A 15,419-nucleotide genomic window follows, 5' to 3' on the forward strand; every position below is an offset into this window, starting at 1 on the left:
TCACTTCGTTTTTTTTTTAGTATGCTTTCTAATATATCAAACAAAGGTATTGGAGTATCATTTAATTAGGTGCTATTCTTTCTCCCTCAATTATAACTCTCTTACCTTTTGTTCCATTTTTACCAATGAATTCATTCCCTCCTGATCATATCAAAAATGAAGTCATTGTCCAATTAATTCAGTGGCATCTATGGTTGACTAATTTTATGGCATGAAATGTTGTCACACAACACAACTACCTACTGCAATTATTGGCAAAGAATTTTCATGAATTTTTTTTTTTTTAAAAAAAAGAATAAAAATGGGGCAGGGGCAAAAAGGTCCACACAAGGTTGGCGTGCATTAACTGCACAAAGCTTGATAAAGCAGCGTAGTGTGTGCATTCCTCTGTTCCTCTCTGTCAATCTCCCACTTACTCCATACACTACGCCACCATCTCTCTCTCTCTCTCTCCTCTGCACCCCAACGCTTCACATAGTGCGACAACTCCCTCAGTATTCCCAGTCCCTCCACCTCAGAAACAAATACACGCATGTCGCCTTCATTTAGTATAGCCAGAGAGAGAAAGGTGCAATCTTGAGATTCGCGACCTGAAAAAGATTAGATCTTGGCAAATCAGGAGGAGTAATAGCCAAGGCGGCTATGAAAAATTTTAAGACTATAATCTGTCACAGCATTTATGGCATCACATCACCTCATTTCGCAAGCAGATTCTCTACTCTTGTCTCTCAATTGCGCCGGCTCGCCACCCGAGGAGGAGGCCCTTTTCCTTCAAGTGGGGCGCCTGTGAATCAGAGAAAAAACACAAAAAGATAAAATTTTTTTCTAGCAGCTGCTGAGATTGTTGGGGGGTTTTGTTTCTTTGTGTTTGTTTTTCCTATTTTGTGGAAGAGGACGACGCTGATGTGTTCTGGTCGGAGAGGGACTCATAATGTGTGATGGGATAACGTAAAGATTCCTTCTTTTGTCTCTTTTAGGTCGCAGAGAATGATTCTTGGTGTTTTCAGTTTCTTGCCCTTTTCGGACCTATATGTATTTTGTTTCCCAGAATTTCTTCATTGAAAGTTCCAAGGAATTCAGTTTTGAACAAGTTTGAAGGTGAAGATAATTAAAATAAGTAAAAGATGAAGTATATGAAGCTGGGGTCGAAGCCGGATGCTTTTCATGCTGAAGGGAATTGTGTGAGGTAAATAGTTGTGTGTGCTTGTGTGTGAGTTTTCCTGTTCTCATATTGTGTTTTCATTATTTGATCTTAATGTTATTTGGTTCATGATGATTTATGCAATTATGCTCATTAGTTTTAGAGTCCATGTCAAAGATTCTCCTTTTCTTAAATTTACATGTTTACTTGGCTTGAATTTGTGAGTAGAAACAGTATTTTACCTTTTTACCTTTGTTACTTTAGTAGAATTTCTCTTCTCCCCCTGCAAAGAGAAGTTTTAGGCTTGGTGTTAATTACTACTCCATACTCATCAGTGTGCTACTTATATTTTTAGTTATAGGAATTTCTCACTTTCATTATTCACACTTTATGTGGAGGGCCCATTGGAACCGTAAAGTGTGAGACCTACTTAGCCTAAGGTTTTACATGTTAATGTATATTTAATTCTAGCAAAAGATTAGAAAGTAGCTTGTATGTCGTTGATCACCTTTTGTCTTCAATTTTTATTTTGTCTTCCTTTTTTGCTGGCCATGTTGCCTCATCCCTTTTAATTTAAATGCAGACACTTATTCATCATGTTTTGATTATTCTGAGTTGATGATATAGATAAGTACTTTCATTGCTCACAGATAGATTAAGATTAAAATCAAACACCATTAGTGAAATTTGCAGGTTTCATCCTATAAACAGAATGTTTTCTACAAACAATAGTATGCTTATCATTCCCCTGAGTTTTATGCAATCTGGAGCCATTCTGTGCCTCATTTAAGAAGAAACATAGGTTGTGAAGTTTAAAACTTATAAAAAAATTTGACAAGCATTTTATGTAACAATTTGAGTTTGATCTCATTCATACACCTATGATAATACAACTTCTATAAATGAGGTGAATGTTCAAAGCCACTTGAAAGGTTGTCTGTTGAACTTGGTTGAGTTTGAATGTTCAAAGCCGCATGATTGCACATTGACAGTCCATTAACAGATACACTCTTGTTACATAATGCCTTATTAGTTCCGTAGCATGTCACAATGTAAGGTAACTCTTGTACAATTCGCTGCAGGTATGTGTCATCTGAATTGGCGACGGATGTCATCATAAGTGTTGGAGATGTGAAGTTCCTTCTCCATAAGGTGACATTTTCTGGAAGTTAAACTGTTTCTTGCTGATCTTTTTCTGATTTTGAGTTAGAGCTGTGTCTAATTGTGAAAGTTTGTGTTTGGATTTGCCTTTGCAGTTTCCTCTCTTGTCCAAGAGCAATAAGTTACAAAAGCTCGTATCAGGACTGAACGAGGAAAGCCCTGATGAAATCCAGTTGGTTGATTTCCCTGGTGGCCCTAAAGCATTTGAGATATGTGCCAAATTCTGTTATGGCGTGGCAGTGACTCTCAATCCCTACAACGTTGTGGCTGCACGCTGTGCAGCAGAGTATCTTGAAATGACCGAGGATATTGACAGGGGTAACCTGATCTTGAAGATTGACATATTCCTCAACTCCAGTGTGCTACGCAACTGGAAAGATTCCATCATCGTCCTACAGACCTCCAAATCTCTCCTTCCATGGTCCGAGAATCTAAAGATAGTCGGTAGGTGCATAGACTCAATAGCATCCAAAACTTCGGTGGATCCTTCGCTGATCACCTGGTCTTACACGTACAACAGAAGACTGGCAACATCAGACCAAATAATCCGCAGTGGACTGAAATTCTCTGAAAAGTTGGAATCCGTGCCTAGAGACTGGTGGATCGAAGATATCTGTGAGCTGGACATTGACCTGTACAAGAGAGTCATGCTCGCGATAAAATCCAAAGGCAGAATGGATGGTGGCGTTATTGGGGAGGCATTGAAGGCGTACGCCATGAGATGGCTGCCAGATTCTGTCGATGCATTGGTGTCTGAAGTTCACATCAACAGAAACAAATCCTTAGTCGAAACTATAATCTGCTTGCTCCCTTCGGATAAAGGTATCAGTTGTGCCTGCAGTTTCTTACTGAAATTACTCAAAGTTGCTATTCTCATAGAAGCCGATGATTCATCAAGAGAAGTGCTGATAAAGAACATCAGTTTGAAACTCGACGATGCTCTGGTCAGTGATCTCTTGATCCCAGCAAGGCCTCCTCAGACAACTATCTACGACATTGAACTTGTTCAACGCCTCGTGGATTTGTTTATGGAGAATGAGATAAGTAAGAAGGATAAGAAGATGCTTGAGAAGAATGGGGGTGACTTTGTTTTAGGGTATGGATCTTGGTTGAAAGTTGGGAAGATCGTAGATGGTTACCTTGCAGCAGTTGCTCGTGACCAGAGCCTCACCGTGTCTAGTTTCTTCAAACTGTCCCAGTCAGTTCCTGAGACGGCCAGACCGATTCATGATGGATTATATGGCGCCATTGACATCTATCTAAAGGTGCATTCTTTTTTCTCAGTTTGCAATAATTTTGTAAAACTGAAATGTGTCATATATTGCAGGAGCATAGTGGATTGACAAAATGTGAGAGGAAGAGGTTGTGTGGGCTAATGGACGTGAAGAGACTGACGACGGACGCCACCATGCACGCAGCGCAGAACGAGCAGCTGCCACTACGCGTTGTGGTGCAAGTTCTATTCTTCGAGCAGGCAAGGACATCAGCAGCTACTCATGCTATCAGCAACATCGAGGATGCCCCTAGAAAGACCGAAGGGAACTGGGGGAAGACGGCGCCTGAAAAACGCAAATCTCTCAGAAAACAGATGGATGAGCTGAAAATGAAAGAAGAGGAGGAGGAAGCAGTGAAAAGTGGAAAACTTGTGAAAAGAGGCAGCAAGAACGGGGGATCGAGTGCGCAGTTGCTGCCATCACGTTCGAGGAGGATATTCGACAGACTGTGGATGATTGGGAAAGGGGTGGCCAATGGAGAGAACAAGAGCTCTGAGACTTCAGGGAGCTCTCAAAGCCCGGCCTCAATGATCCGAGGAGAAACAAAGTCGTCTGGCTCGTCTTCAAGGCATCGGAGACACTCGATTTCGTGATGATGGTAAGTGTAAAGTGGTAGTAGGATCTCCATTTACTGTAGTAGGAAAACTGCATTGTATCAGTTTCTTTGGATAATCCTGTGGTGTTGTTTTCATTCATCTCTTCTGCACATCATTGTATCAATTGGTTGAATTCTTGTATATCTATTTCTCATTTAGTTCCCAAGGATTTCATGTTTAGAAATGTTGTCTTTTGTTTTATCCGAACCGAACCAAACCGAAATTTTGAAATTCGGTTCGGTTTTTTTGGTTTTTCGGTTCGGTTTTAAAAATACAAAAATTTCGGTTTTTCGGTTCGGTTCGATTTGGGCGGAAAAAAAAACCGAAAAACCGAAAAACCGAATTATATTATTATATATTTTTATCTTATTAATTTAGTATACTATATCATATATATAATATATATTCTTCTAATATATTTTTATATAATAAATATTATATATATTCTATTAATTTTTTTATTATATATATTTATATTCTATTAGTGTATATAAAGTAAATTAGATATATTAATATTTTTTTTCGGTTTTGTTTTGAAATTTCGGGTTTTTCGGTTTGGTTCTGTTTTTTAAGTTCGGTTTTCGGTTTTTCAGTTTTCAGTTTTTCGGTTCGGTTCGGTTTCAATTTTAGCCTAAATTCGGTTTTTCGGGTTCGGTTCGGTTTGGGCGAAAAATCGAACCGAAACCCGAATGCACAGCCCTAGTCCCACTTGTATATATTAGTTTTAAATGATATGTGAGTAGAATGAGTTAGTGGAATGTGGGGTCTCTTTACCATTTATGGTAATTATGAACCGGGACTCTTATTCGTGGACGGAACAAAATGGAAAAACAAACTCTTAATCGTGGACGGAGGGAGTATTATAGAATGCATTACTGGAGAAAATTTTGAAACCATCAAAGACTATTAGTTTTACGACCAAGAAAAAGTTGGTGCTTCAGTTTCCAACTATCTTTGTGGAAACTTCCACTATAAATACATTGAAATCATATCTTTCGATTTCCAGTCAAATTGAGTTAGCTGAATATTCAATGTCATCAAGAACACATAAATCATTAGTTTTATTACTTGTGGTCACAGAAAACACTTTACAAACGTCTCCCATTTCTTGATCAACACAATACACTTATTACAAATAGAAAATTTGATGTTTCAAATTACACCGATTTGCTGTAAGGGGTGGGAATCGCATTGAGACTGTCCCTTCTCGAAGCAGTGACTCCCGGATTCTCGATCATGTCCATCGATTCCGGCTGAGCTCCGTTGGGAAGTTTCCAGTCGAAATGATAGAGAAGCTGAGCCAAAACAAGCTCGACACTGGCCATAGCAAATGTGATTCCGGGGCACATTCTTTTCCCTGCTCCAAACGGCAGGAAATCGAAGTCGGCTCCTAGGAACTCCTTCGAGCACTCCTCGAACCTCTCTGGCTTGAAACTTTCCGGGTTGGTCCAGTACTGTGGATCCCTCTGCATCCCCCAGTTGTTGACAAGGACCTTCACGTTAGCCGGGATTGTGTAACCGTCGATCACGCGCTCTTCTCGTGATGCTCGAGGTATGATTGGAACGGGAGGGTGCAGCCTCAGGGCTTCCCTGATCACCAGTTTTAGATATTTCAGATTCGGGTCGTTGTCTCCCATGGTGGCGATGGTGGTGTCGTTGAACACTTGGCGCACTTCTACTTGCGCCTTCGCCAGCACGCGCGGGTTCCTCATCAGCTCTGCCATTGCCCAGTCCATCGCTGTCGATGATGTCTCAGTTCCAGCAGAAAACATATCCTGTTTGAATAATTTCATAACTCATGTTAATTAATAATTACGCTTGTGAAAATACTGTCACACAAAAATATAGTCTTAACAGTTGACGACAGCGCGAGTTTTAATACCCACCTCATTAATAATAAAAATTTAATATAAATAGATAAAGACTGAATTCAGTGGACTGACTCAAAATGGAAAAAGAAGACTATTTTTATGCAGTACTTACGTAGACGACTGCTTTGATGTCCTCTTTCCTGATAGGAAACTGGAGCTCTCCGGTTTCCTGGAGGCGAAGCAGGACATCAATGATATCTTCGTTACCAAACTCGCCGTTGCCCTTCCTCCCTCTCTCCCCCTCCTCGATCTTTGCCAGATTGCGCTGGTGCTGTCGGATGAGCTCGTCGAGAATCACATCAAGCTTATGCCTCATCATCAGCAGCCTGATCTTAGTCCAACTAAAGGTGTTGATGACAAACGAGGAAGGAAAGAAATCCGCAATCTCAAACCCTCCCGCCATCTGGATCCCGTCTCGCAGAATCTTAATCAGCGTGTCCTTGTCCTTGGACACCTTCCCAAAGGCGGCGCGAGAGGTGACCGAGCTCATCATGGAGAAAATACTGTCGCTGATGTTGACAGGCTGTCCTCCATCCGCGCGGCTGCGGATGGAGGAAATTAAGTTAGAGACCTCGTCTCTGCGGATGGAGGCGAAGGAGCGGACGCTGCGGGGGCTGAGGAGCTCCATGATGCAGATCTTGCGCATCTGGCGCCAGTAGTCGCCGTAGGGGCTGAAGGCGATGTCGCGGTAGTTGTACCACAAGACCTTGATTCCGATGGAGTCGGGTTTGTCCGCGTAGCAGGGGTCGTGCTGCTTGAGAATCTCGCGGGATAGCTCCCGCGAGGATACGACAATGGTGTCAACCTCGCCTAGCTTGAGGCGCATGATGGGGCCATATTGGTTGGAAAGGGGAGTGATGGAGCGGAAGGCGAGGGCGCTGAGGAGGTGCATGTTTCCGATGACGGGTAGGGGTTTGGGGCCCGGGGGCCAGTTGGAGGAGGTGGGTTTGGATCGGGTTCGGGTTCGGATGAGGAAGAGGGCTATGGGGAGGATGAGAGCTAGAGCTGCCAAGCTCCATGAAACTTCCATTTTGTGTTGTGATGAGTTTGCATGAGAAGGGGATAGGCTTATATAGGATATGTTTAATGGTGAAGATGATGAAATATCAAACAAGTCGGCTCAATTACTAACTAATTCGAGTAAACCTTGGTGTTGTATATTTGTCTCATTTTGACCTAGGCTTGAGTTATAACACTTTTGATTGGATAGACTTTTAATTAACGTATACTTTTAATGACGGATGCACTAATTATTGGATAGACTTTTAATGAACACATACTTTTAACGACGGTTGAACTAACCAAAATAATAAATCGAGATTCCTAATAGTAACATTTTCTTGAATCTTGTTCTCGTAGAAATCAATCGGTTGTAACATGATGAAGGGAGTGGTAATTACCTAAAAATTGAGACATTTTTTAGTAAATGACGGGACAATTGCACACATAGGAGAGTGATGAATTGCTAACTCATCAATTGCTAACTACAACTAATTTAAGGTCATATGATTTTAGAAAACGTATGGTCTATAATTTGCCATGTGTAATTTTCGTTTTTATTAATAAAATAAAAAAGGATTAAAAAAACTCTAAATTAGGTTTTGGATGAAAATGTTAATATAGTGTTTCGAAAATATCAACACAATGTTCTGAGAATGTCAACACAATGCTTTAAGAATGTTAACTCATTGTTTATATTGACATTCTACATGTATTATATTGACATATTTTATATAGTATGTTGACATTTCTGTTGTACGAAAAAATTAAAAAATTTCGAATTTTTTTTCAAATTTTGACGTCGGAACATATGCATGTAGGATATCGTTGGAATCCTTATGAAATTATCTTCAATTTGATATATGTTATATGAATTTAAAGTTCTGGGATTTCTTTTAAAAGTTAGTTATAACTAAACATGTAGTTAATTGACATTAATTGACATGTAGTTATAACTAAACATGTATTAATTGACATTAATACCCCTATTCATATTTTTTGGAATTAATCATATGGCCTTATTGATGTTTTTCGTTGATCGTAATGACATTTAGGGATTAATGATCTAAGCCCTTAATTTGAATATCTAATGACTATTATTTAGTTGTAGTTAGCAATTAAGTTATGAGTTAACAATATAACACTCTCCTATAGACATATTAGCGAAATATGAGAATATTTTTAAAAGTAGTATAAAAATTAAAAATACGACAGATATCTCAAAATAACGTTTCATACTATAGTAAGATCCAATTATACGCAATCAATTATTGGTAGTGTGGCATCATGAATTGCAAACATGTCCAAGGCAACAATATAAAAGCCACATTTCGACCTAGCATAATTATAAATATTCTTCATCTTTTTATTAGCTTAAATTCGACTATCAATTTCGTAAGTAGTACTTAGTTAATAAATTGCAGGTGCTCTTATTGAAAAATTGCGTTCAAGATTGGTGTCTACTTAAATTGAGCTGAAGTGTCAGGTAAGTTCGTCGCTCTCTCATTTTTCAGTCAACTTTAAATTATTAATTTTTTTTTATCTTACTGTATTATTTTCCAATCTCCATATTTGACGTAATTGCAAATCACAAAGACTAGTTTAAACAAACACCAGCTCCTAACATTATAAATGGATTTTAATGACATAATTTCTTGAAAACTTTTTTAATACTTATAATTATAGTAATATGTTTATTACTGGAAATTTTTAAAATATTGTTTGGATTCGGATGTTTGTTGGACTGTAAGGACCGACACCCCCCAAATTAGCTGAGCGATAAAATTTTATAAGATGTATGATTAGGGAGGTGTTATATTGCTAACTTAATACTTCATTGCTAACTATAATTAAATAATAGTCGTTAGATATTTAAATTAAGGGCCTATATTATCAATTTCGAAATGTCAATACGATCAATAAAAAACGTCAACAAGGGTATTAAGATCAATTTACAACAAATTAGTTGTAACTAACTTTTGAAAAATAAATCATAACTTTAAAACGTATATAACTTTCTCGATTTAAATTATTTTTTGCACAACATATATCAAATTAAAGATAATTTTATGAGGATTCTAACGAGATATCACTTGCATATAGAGATGCCCAAGGTTTTCGGTTCTGCCGGTTAACCGCGGAACCGTAACAACCGGTTCCTGTTCCGAACCGAAACCGTGACATTTTTTACGAACCGGAACCTCCATATTTGGAACCGTGGGCGGGTTCCGGTTCAAGATTTTACGAACTGAAACCGTCACCGAACCGCCGGTTTCACGGTTCCGACGAGGTATTAGAGGCGTCAACCGTTGGCAGCCAAGGAGCAGCTTTTTCATTCGGCTTTTTGACCGGAACCGGCTGTTTTACCCGAAAACTGCCGGTTTTGTCCGAAATTCAAATTTTTATTTATTTTTATTTGTTTATTTTTTAATTCTGATTTTGAATTCAAATTGATCCATTTCCCCCCTCCCCCATTTTTATCTATAATACCCCCTTCTATCCTCACTTACATTCACCCCATTTCATATTTTTTTATTAATATTCCGACGACACTTGTAAATTATATCACATTGTTGTATATATATTGAAAATTGTAATGTATTATTGTCCGTTACAACTCAAATTCAATAAAATTGATATGATTTTCACCTTATTCGTCTTATTTCAATTGAAATTATCCATTGTCTTGTTCCAGTTTATTGTATAAGTCCAAAATTCCAAATTACATAGCAAAAACAAATGAAAAACCGCCAAAACGAACCGGAACAGCGAGGAACCGTCCGAAAACTGGCGGTTCGGAACCGGAACTGCCGGTTTTCGAACCGAAACCGGAACCGTGAAATAGCCTCATGGTTCGGTTCCGGTTCCGATTCCACATTTCACGAAACTGGGGAACCGTCGGTTCACGAACCGTGGCATGTCTACTTGCATATGTTCCGACGTCAAAATTTGAAAAAAAAATCACAAAATTTTAATTTTTTCGTAAAGCACAAATGTCAACATAGTGTATAAAATATGTCAATATAATACATGTAGAATGTCAAGATAAGCAATGTGTTAACATTCTCAAAGCATTGTGTTGACATTCTCAAAGTATTGTGTTGATATTTTTGAAACACTATATTGACATTTTCATCCAAAACCCTAATTTGATATTTTTTTATCTTTTTTGATTTAATTAATAAAAATGAAAATTACACGTGGCAAATTATAGACCACAAGTTTTCTAAAATACTACTATGATCTTAAATTAGTTGTAGTTAGCAATTAAATGAGGAGTTAACAATTGATCACTCTCTTGTATGATTAATACTCCCTCCGTCCCACTCAAGATGACCACATTCTTGAATGGCACGTGATTTTAGGAAGTGTTGTTAGATAGAATAAAGTATAGAAGAAAAATGTAGTTGAATATTTTAATGAGGAGAGAGGAAGTTATTTTAAAATTGGAAAGTGACTATCTTGACTAGTACAAACAAAAAAAGGAAAGGTGACCATCTTGAATGGGACGGAGGGAGTAGTAAAAAAAAAAAACTTAAACTGAGGGACAAAAGAATGTAATCAAATACAAACTCTAAATATTATATAAATTCTAAACTATGATCTGGATCGTTACAAAATGTCAACAGATAACAAAATAACAGCAACAAAAAATGTCAACACAGTGTCAACGGTTGACGCAGTGTTGACACTCTGTTGATCACCTTTTGTCTTCAATTTTTATTTTATATTCCTTTTTTGCTGGCCATGTTGCCTCATCCCTTTTAATTTAACTGCATACACTTATTCATCATGTTTTGATTATTCTGAGGTGATGATATAGAATATAGATAAGTACTTTCCTCGCTCACTGATGCATTAAGATTAAAATGAAGCTCCACTAATGAAATTTTCAGGTTTCATCCTATAAACAGAATGTTTTCTACAAACAGTTGCATGCTTATCACTCCCCTGAGTTTTATGCAATCCGGAGCCATTCTGTGCCTCATTTTAGAAGAAACATAGGTTGCGAAGTTTAAAACTTATACAGAAATTTGACAAGCATTTGATGTACTAACAATTTGAGTTTGATCTCATTCATACACCTACGATAATTCAACTTCTATTAGATGAGGTGAATGTTCAAAGCTGCTTGGACATGAATTATACTCCCTCCGTCCCCGAATACTTGACACGGTTTGACCCGACACGGATTTTAAGAAATGTAATGAAAGTGTGTTGAAAAAGTTGGTGGGATGTGGGTCCTACTTTTAAAGTATTAGTTTTATAATAAATGTGAGTAGGAATGAGTTAGTGGAATATAGGGTCCACTACCAAAAATGGAAAAAGTGAACTGTGTCAAGTATTCGGGGATGGACCGAAATGGTAAACTGTGTCAAGTATTCGGGGACGGAGGGAGTATATATTTGTTAGGATGCCTTGAATTATTACATGTTTTAGTTTTGGGCCTTAATTGTTGTATTAGGTCCAGTTCGTCTCTTGTACCTATTTATATAGAAGTAGGGCACAATAACTTTAGTATCTGTAACCGCAGTCACAATACAATTTGTTCTCCGTTCTTGCCTGTGGATGTAGCCAACACAATGTTGGTGAACCACGTAAATAATGTGTCTCGTTACGTTCTTTTGTTTGTCGATTACACAACTGCTCTGTTTGTCATAACATACACCTATGATAATTCAACTTCTATTAGATGAGGTGAATGTTCAAAGCTGCTTGGAAGGCTGTCTGTTGAACTTGGTTGAGTTTGATTGCATTTGGAGCAGTATTGATGTGTTTCGTGCACATTGACAGTCCATTAACAGATAGGCTGTTGTTACGTGGTGCCTTATTATTTCCGTAGCGTGTCACAATGTATGGTAATCTTGTACAATTCGTTGTAGGTATGTGTCATCTGAATTGGCGACGGATGTCATCATAAGTGTTGGCGATGTGAAGTTCCTTCTCCATAAGGTGACATTTTCTGGAAGTTTTTCCTTGTATTTACCTACAAATTGGGAAGTTTTTTCAAATATATTTTTCTTATGTATTTCAGTATTCTAGGCTCTTCTATTGTAATTATGTTTAATGTTGTGTGACCCTATAACTATGGTCAGATTTGCATGATTTTTTGGACATACTCCTTCAAAGTTAAAGTGACCAAAATACTATTTCTACTTTATTTTTTGGCATTTCTCTACTTAATATAGTAGTACAACATGCATAAATTTTGCTATCAAATACTCCCTTCGTCCCCAAAGAATATACACTTTAGGTTCGGCATGAGTTTTAATGCAAAACTGGTAAAGTATTAGAGAAGTAAAAAGAAAAAGTTATTAAATTATTGTTAGTGGAGAATGAATTTTATCTCATTAGAGAGAAAAAAGTTACCAAAATTAGAAAGTGCATATTCTTTTGAGACAAATTAAAAAGAAACGAGTGCATATTCTTATGGGACGGAGAGAGTAAGAAATACTACTATTTCGCTTTGAATGAGACAGAAAAAATATACTACTACGGTGACGTTCGGTTGTCATGACTAATAATCATGAGACTATCCATCAAAGATTAAGTTGTGGGATTATTTTAGTTGGATGGGTGAGACTATGACTAATTATCATGAGACTATCCGTCCAGGATTAAGTTGAGGGGGTTAATCTTATGAACCAAACATGATACATATTTAATCATGAGATTTAGTTTTGCCAACCGAACACCCCATACTATTACTATGTTATTAACTCAAAACAAATTTTATTAGAGTTAAAACATCAAAAAAATAATTTATAGTAGAATGTATTACTGGAGAAGATTTTTGAAACATGGCAATGATAACCACCAAAGTTTATTAGTTTTACGACCAAGAAAAAGTTGGTGCTTTATTTTCCAACTATCTTTGTGGAAAACATATTCTTGCAATATAAATACTCTCTCCGTCTCCTATTAAGAGTCACACTTTTCTATTTCGGTCGGTCTCCAATTAAGAGTCACACTTCATTTTTACCATAAATGATAAGTAGGTCCCACACTCCACTAACTTTTTCAAACCAACTTTTCTTTACATTTCTTAAAATCCGTGTCCGGTCAAAGTGTGACTCCTAATGGGGGACGGAGGGAGTATAGACAGTATATCTTTCGATTTCCAGTCAAATTGAGTTAGCTGAATATTCAATGTCATCAAGAACACATAAATCATTAGTTTATTACTTGTGGTCACAGAAACACTTTACAAACGTCTCCCATTTCTTGATCAACCTTCAAACTTCAACAAAAACCGTTACAAAACACTTAATACAAATAGAAAATTTGATGTTTCAGATTAGGCCGACTTGCTGTAAGGTGTGGGAATGGCATTGAGACTGTCCCTTCTCGAAGCAGTGACTCCCGGATTCTCGATCATGTCCATCGATTCCGGCTGAGCTCCGTTGGGAAGTTTCCAGTCGAAATGATAGAGAAGCTGAGCCAAAACAAGCTCGACACTGGCCATAGCAAATGTGATTCCGGGGCACATTCTTTTCCCTGCTCCAAACGGCAGGAAATCGAAGTCGGCTCCTAGGAACTCCTTCGAGCACTCCTCGAACCTCTCTGGCTCGAAACTTTCCGGGTTGGTCCAGTACTGTGGATCCCTCTGCATCCCCCAGTTGTTGACAAGGACCTTCACGTTAGCTGGGATTGTGTAACCGTCGATCACGCGCTCTTCCCGTGATGCTCGTGGTAGGATTGGAACGGGAGGGTGCATCCTCAGTGCTTCCCTGATCACCAGTTTTAGATATTTCAGATTCGGGTCGTTGTCTCCCATGGTGGCGATGGTGGTGTCGTTGAACACTTGGCGCACTTCTGCTTGCGCCTTCGCCATCACGTGCGGGTTCCTCATCAGCTCTGCCATTGCCCAGTCCATCGCTGTCGATGATGTCTCGGTTCCAGCAGAAAACATGTCCTGTTTGAATAATATCATACTCATTTTAATTACACTTGTGTAAATACTGTCTCACAAAAAATAGTCTTAGCAGTGGACAACGCGAATTTTAATACCCACCCCATTAATAACAAAAATTTACTATAAATAGATAAAGACTGAATTCAGGGGAGTGACTCAAAATGGAAAAATAAGACTATTTTTATGCAGTACTTACGTAAACGACTGCTTTGATGTCCTCTTTCCTGATAGGAAACTGGAGCTCTCCAGTCTCCTGGAGGCGAAGCAGGACATCAACGATATCTTCGTTACCAAACTCGCCGTTGCCCTTCCTCCCTCTCTCCCCCTCCTCGATCTTCGCCAGATTGCGCTGGTGCTGGCGGATGAGCTCGTCGAGAATCACATCAAGTTTATGCCTCATCATCAGCAGCCTGATCTTAGTCCAGCTAAAGGTGTTGATGACAAACGACGAGGGAAAAAAATCCGCAATCTCAAACCCTCCCGCCATCTGGATCCCATCTCTCAGTATCTTTATCAGCGTGTCCTTGTCCTTGGACACCTTCCCGAAGGCGGCGCGGCAGGTGACAGAGCTCATCATGGAGAAAATACTGTCGCTGATGTTGACAGGCTGTCCTCCATCCGCGCGGCCGCGGATGGAGGAAATTAAGTTAGAGACCTCGTCTCTGCGGATGGAGGCGAAGGAGCGGACGCTGCGGGGGCTGAGGAGCTCCATGATGCAGATCTTGCGCATCTGGCGCCAGTAGTCGCCGTAGGGGCTGAAGGCGATGTCGCGGTAGTTGTACCACAGGACCTTGATTCCGATGGAGTCGGGGCGGTCCGCGTAGCAGGGGTCGTGCTGCTTGAGCATCTCGCGGGAGAGCTCGCGCGAGGATACGACAATGGTGTCGACCTCGCCTAGCTTGAGGCGCATGATGGGGCCGTATTGTTTGGCGAGGTCAGTGATGGAGCGGAAGGCGAGGGGGCTGAGGAGGTGCATGTTTCCGATGACGGGGAGGGTTTTGGGGCCCGGGGGCCAGTTGGAGGAGGCGGGTTTGGATCGGGTTTGGGTTCGGATGAGGAAGAGGGCTATGGGGAGGATGAGAGCTAGAGCTGCAAAGTTCCATGAAACATCCATTTTGAATGTGGTTGTGTTGCGATGAGTTTGCATGGGAATTCAGGGGATAGGTTTATATAGGATATGTTTAGTGGTGAAGATGATGATATATCAAAGAAGTCGGCTCAAATTACAACAATGTTAGCTTTGTCACTTCACTCTTGATTATTTTATCAGTTGTTACAGACTTGACTAAGCTCATGGAATATGGGATAATTTAAGTTATTTTATTTTATTCTATTCGACGTCTCATTTGGGAAGAGTTTCATTAACGTCCAATTCATTTGTCTCTGAGTAAACCTTGTTGTGGTACGTATACTTTGTCTCATTTTGACTATAAAGAAAATTATAGGGGTAGAGAGTTACAT

At 39.1% G+C, this 15,419-nt stretch overlaps 3 protein-coding genes across 3 annotated transcripts; 1 reads left to right on the forward strand and 2 right to left on the reverse strand.

Moving 5' to 3' along the window:
- The first annotated feature begins 388 nt into the window (after nucleotides 1-388).
- LOC125211071 (phototropic-responsive NPH3 family protein NPY1-like) lies at nucleotides 389-4,338 on the forward strand. Its single transcript, XM_048110756.2, has 4 exons — nucleotides 389-1,186; nucleotides 2,224-2,293; nucleotides 2,398-3,567; nucleotides 3,630-4,338. Exons 1-4 carry the CDS (start codon nucleotides 1,125-1,127, stop codon nucleotides 4,167-4,169), a joined length of 1,842 nt encoding a protein of 613 aa, XP_047966713.2. The 5' UTR covers nucleotides 389-1,124; the 3' UTR covers nucleotides 4,170-4,338.
- An 875-nt stretch (nucleotides 4,339-5,213) lies between these two features.
- Nucleotides 5,214-7,073, reverse strand: LOC125210175 (premnaspirodiene oxygenase-like). Its single transcript, XM_089067851.1, has 2 exons — nucleotides 6,156-7,073; nucleotides 5,214-5,947 (listed from the first exon to the last, which is right to left on the reverse strand). Exons 1-2 carry the CDS (start codon nucleotides 7,071-7,073, stop codon nucleotides 5,330-5,332), a joined length of 1,536 nt encoding a protein of 511 aa, XP_088923977.1. The 3' UTR covers nucleotides 5,214-5,329.
- A 6,135-nt stretch (nucleotides 7,074-13,208) lies between these two features.
- Nucleotides 13,209-15,190, reverse strand: LOC125216107 (premnaspirodiene oxygenase-like). The gene is made up of 2 exons (XM_048117733.2): nucleotides 14,155-15,190; nucleotides 13,209-13,958 (listed from the first exon to the last, which is right to left on the reverse strand). The coding sequence occupies exons 1-2, from the start codon at nucleotides 15,103-15,105 to the stop codon at nucleotides 13,341-13,343; spliced, it is 1,569 nt and encodes a 522-aa protein (XP_047973690.2). The 5' UTR covers nucleotides 15,106-15,190; the 3' UTR covers nucleotides 13,209-13,340.
- Nucleotides 15,191-15,419: the final 229 nt, after the last annotated feature.

The sequence above is a fragment of the Salvia hispanica genome, chromosome 3 (assembly GCF_029641045.1).
Source record: "Salvia hispanica isolate PSC_SH4W2 chromosome 3, Shi_PSC_v1, whole genome shotgun sequence".
Lineage (NCBI taxonomy): Eukaryota > Viridiplantae > Streptophyta > Magnoliopsida > Lamiales > Lamiaceae > Salvia > Salvia hispanica.

Excerpts from the sequence above, each read along its gene's own strand:
- LOC125211071 (XM_048110756.2), top strand. The coding sequence starts at position 1,125 with ATGAAGTATATGAAGCTGGGGTCGAAGCCGGATGCTTTTCATGCTGAA. Across the intron at positions 2,294-2,397 it reads TGAAGTTCCTTCTCCATAAG|TTTCCTCTCTTGTCCAAGAG; the intron begins GTGACATTTTCT and ends TTGCCTTTGCAG. Across the intron at positions 3,568-3,629 it reads CCATTGACATCTATCTAAAG|GAGCATAGTGGATTGACAAA; the intron begins GTGCATTCTTTT and ends CATATATTGCAG.
- LOC125210175 (XM_089067851.1), bottom strand. The coding sequence starts at position 7,073 with ATGGAAGTTTCATGGAGCTTGGCAGCTCTAGCTCTCATCCTCCCCATA. Across the intron at positions 5,948-6,155 it reads ACATCAAAGCAGTCGTCTAC|GATATGTTTTCTGCTGGAAC; the intron begins GTAAGTACTGCA and ends TTATTCAAACAG.
- LOC125216107 (XM_048117733.2), bottom strand. The coding sequence starts at position 15,105 with ATGCAAACTCATCGCAACACAACCACATTCAAAATGGATGTTTCATGG. Across the intron at positions 13,959-14,154 it reads ACATCAAAGCAGTCGTTTAC|GACATGTTTTCTGCTGGAAC; the intron begins GTAAGTACTGCA and ends TTATTCAAACAG.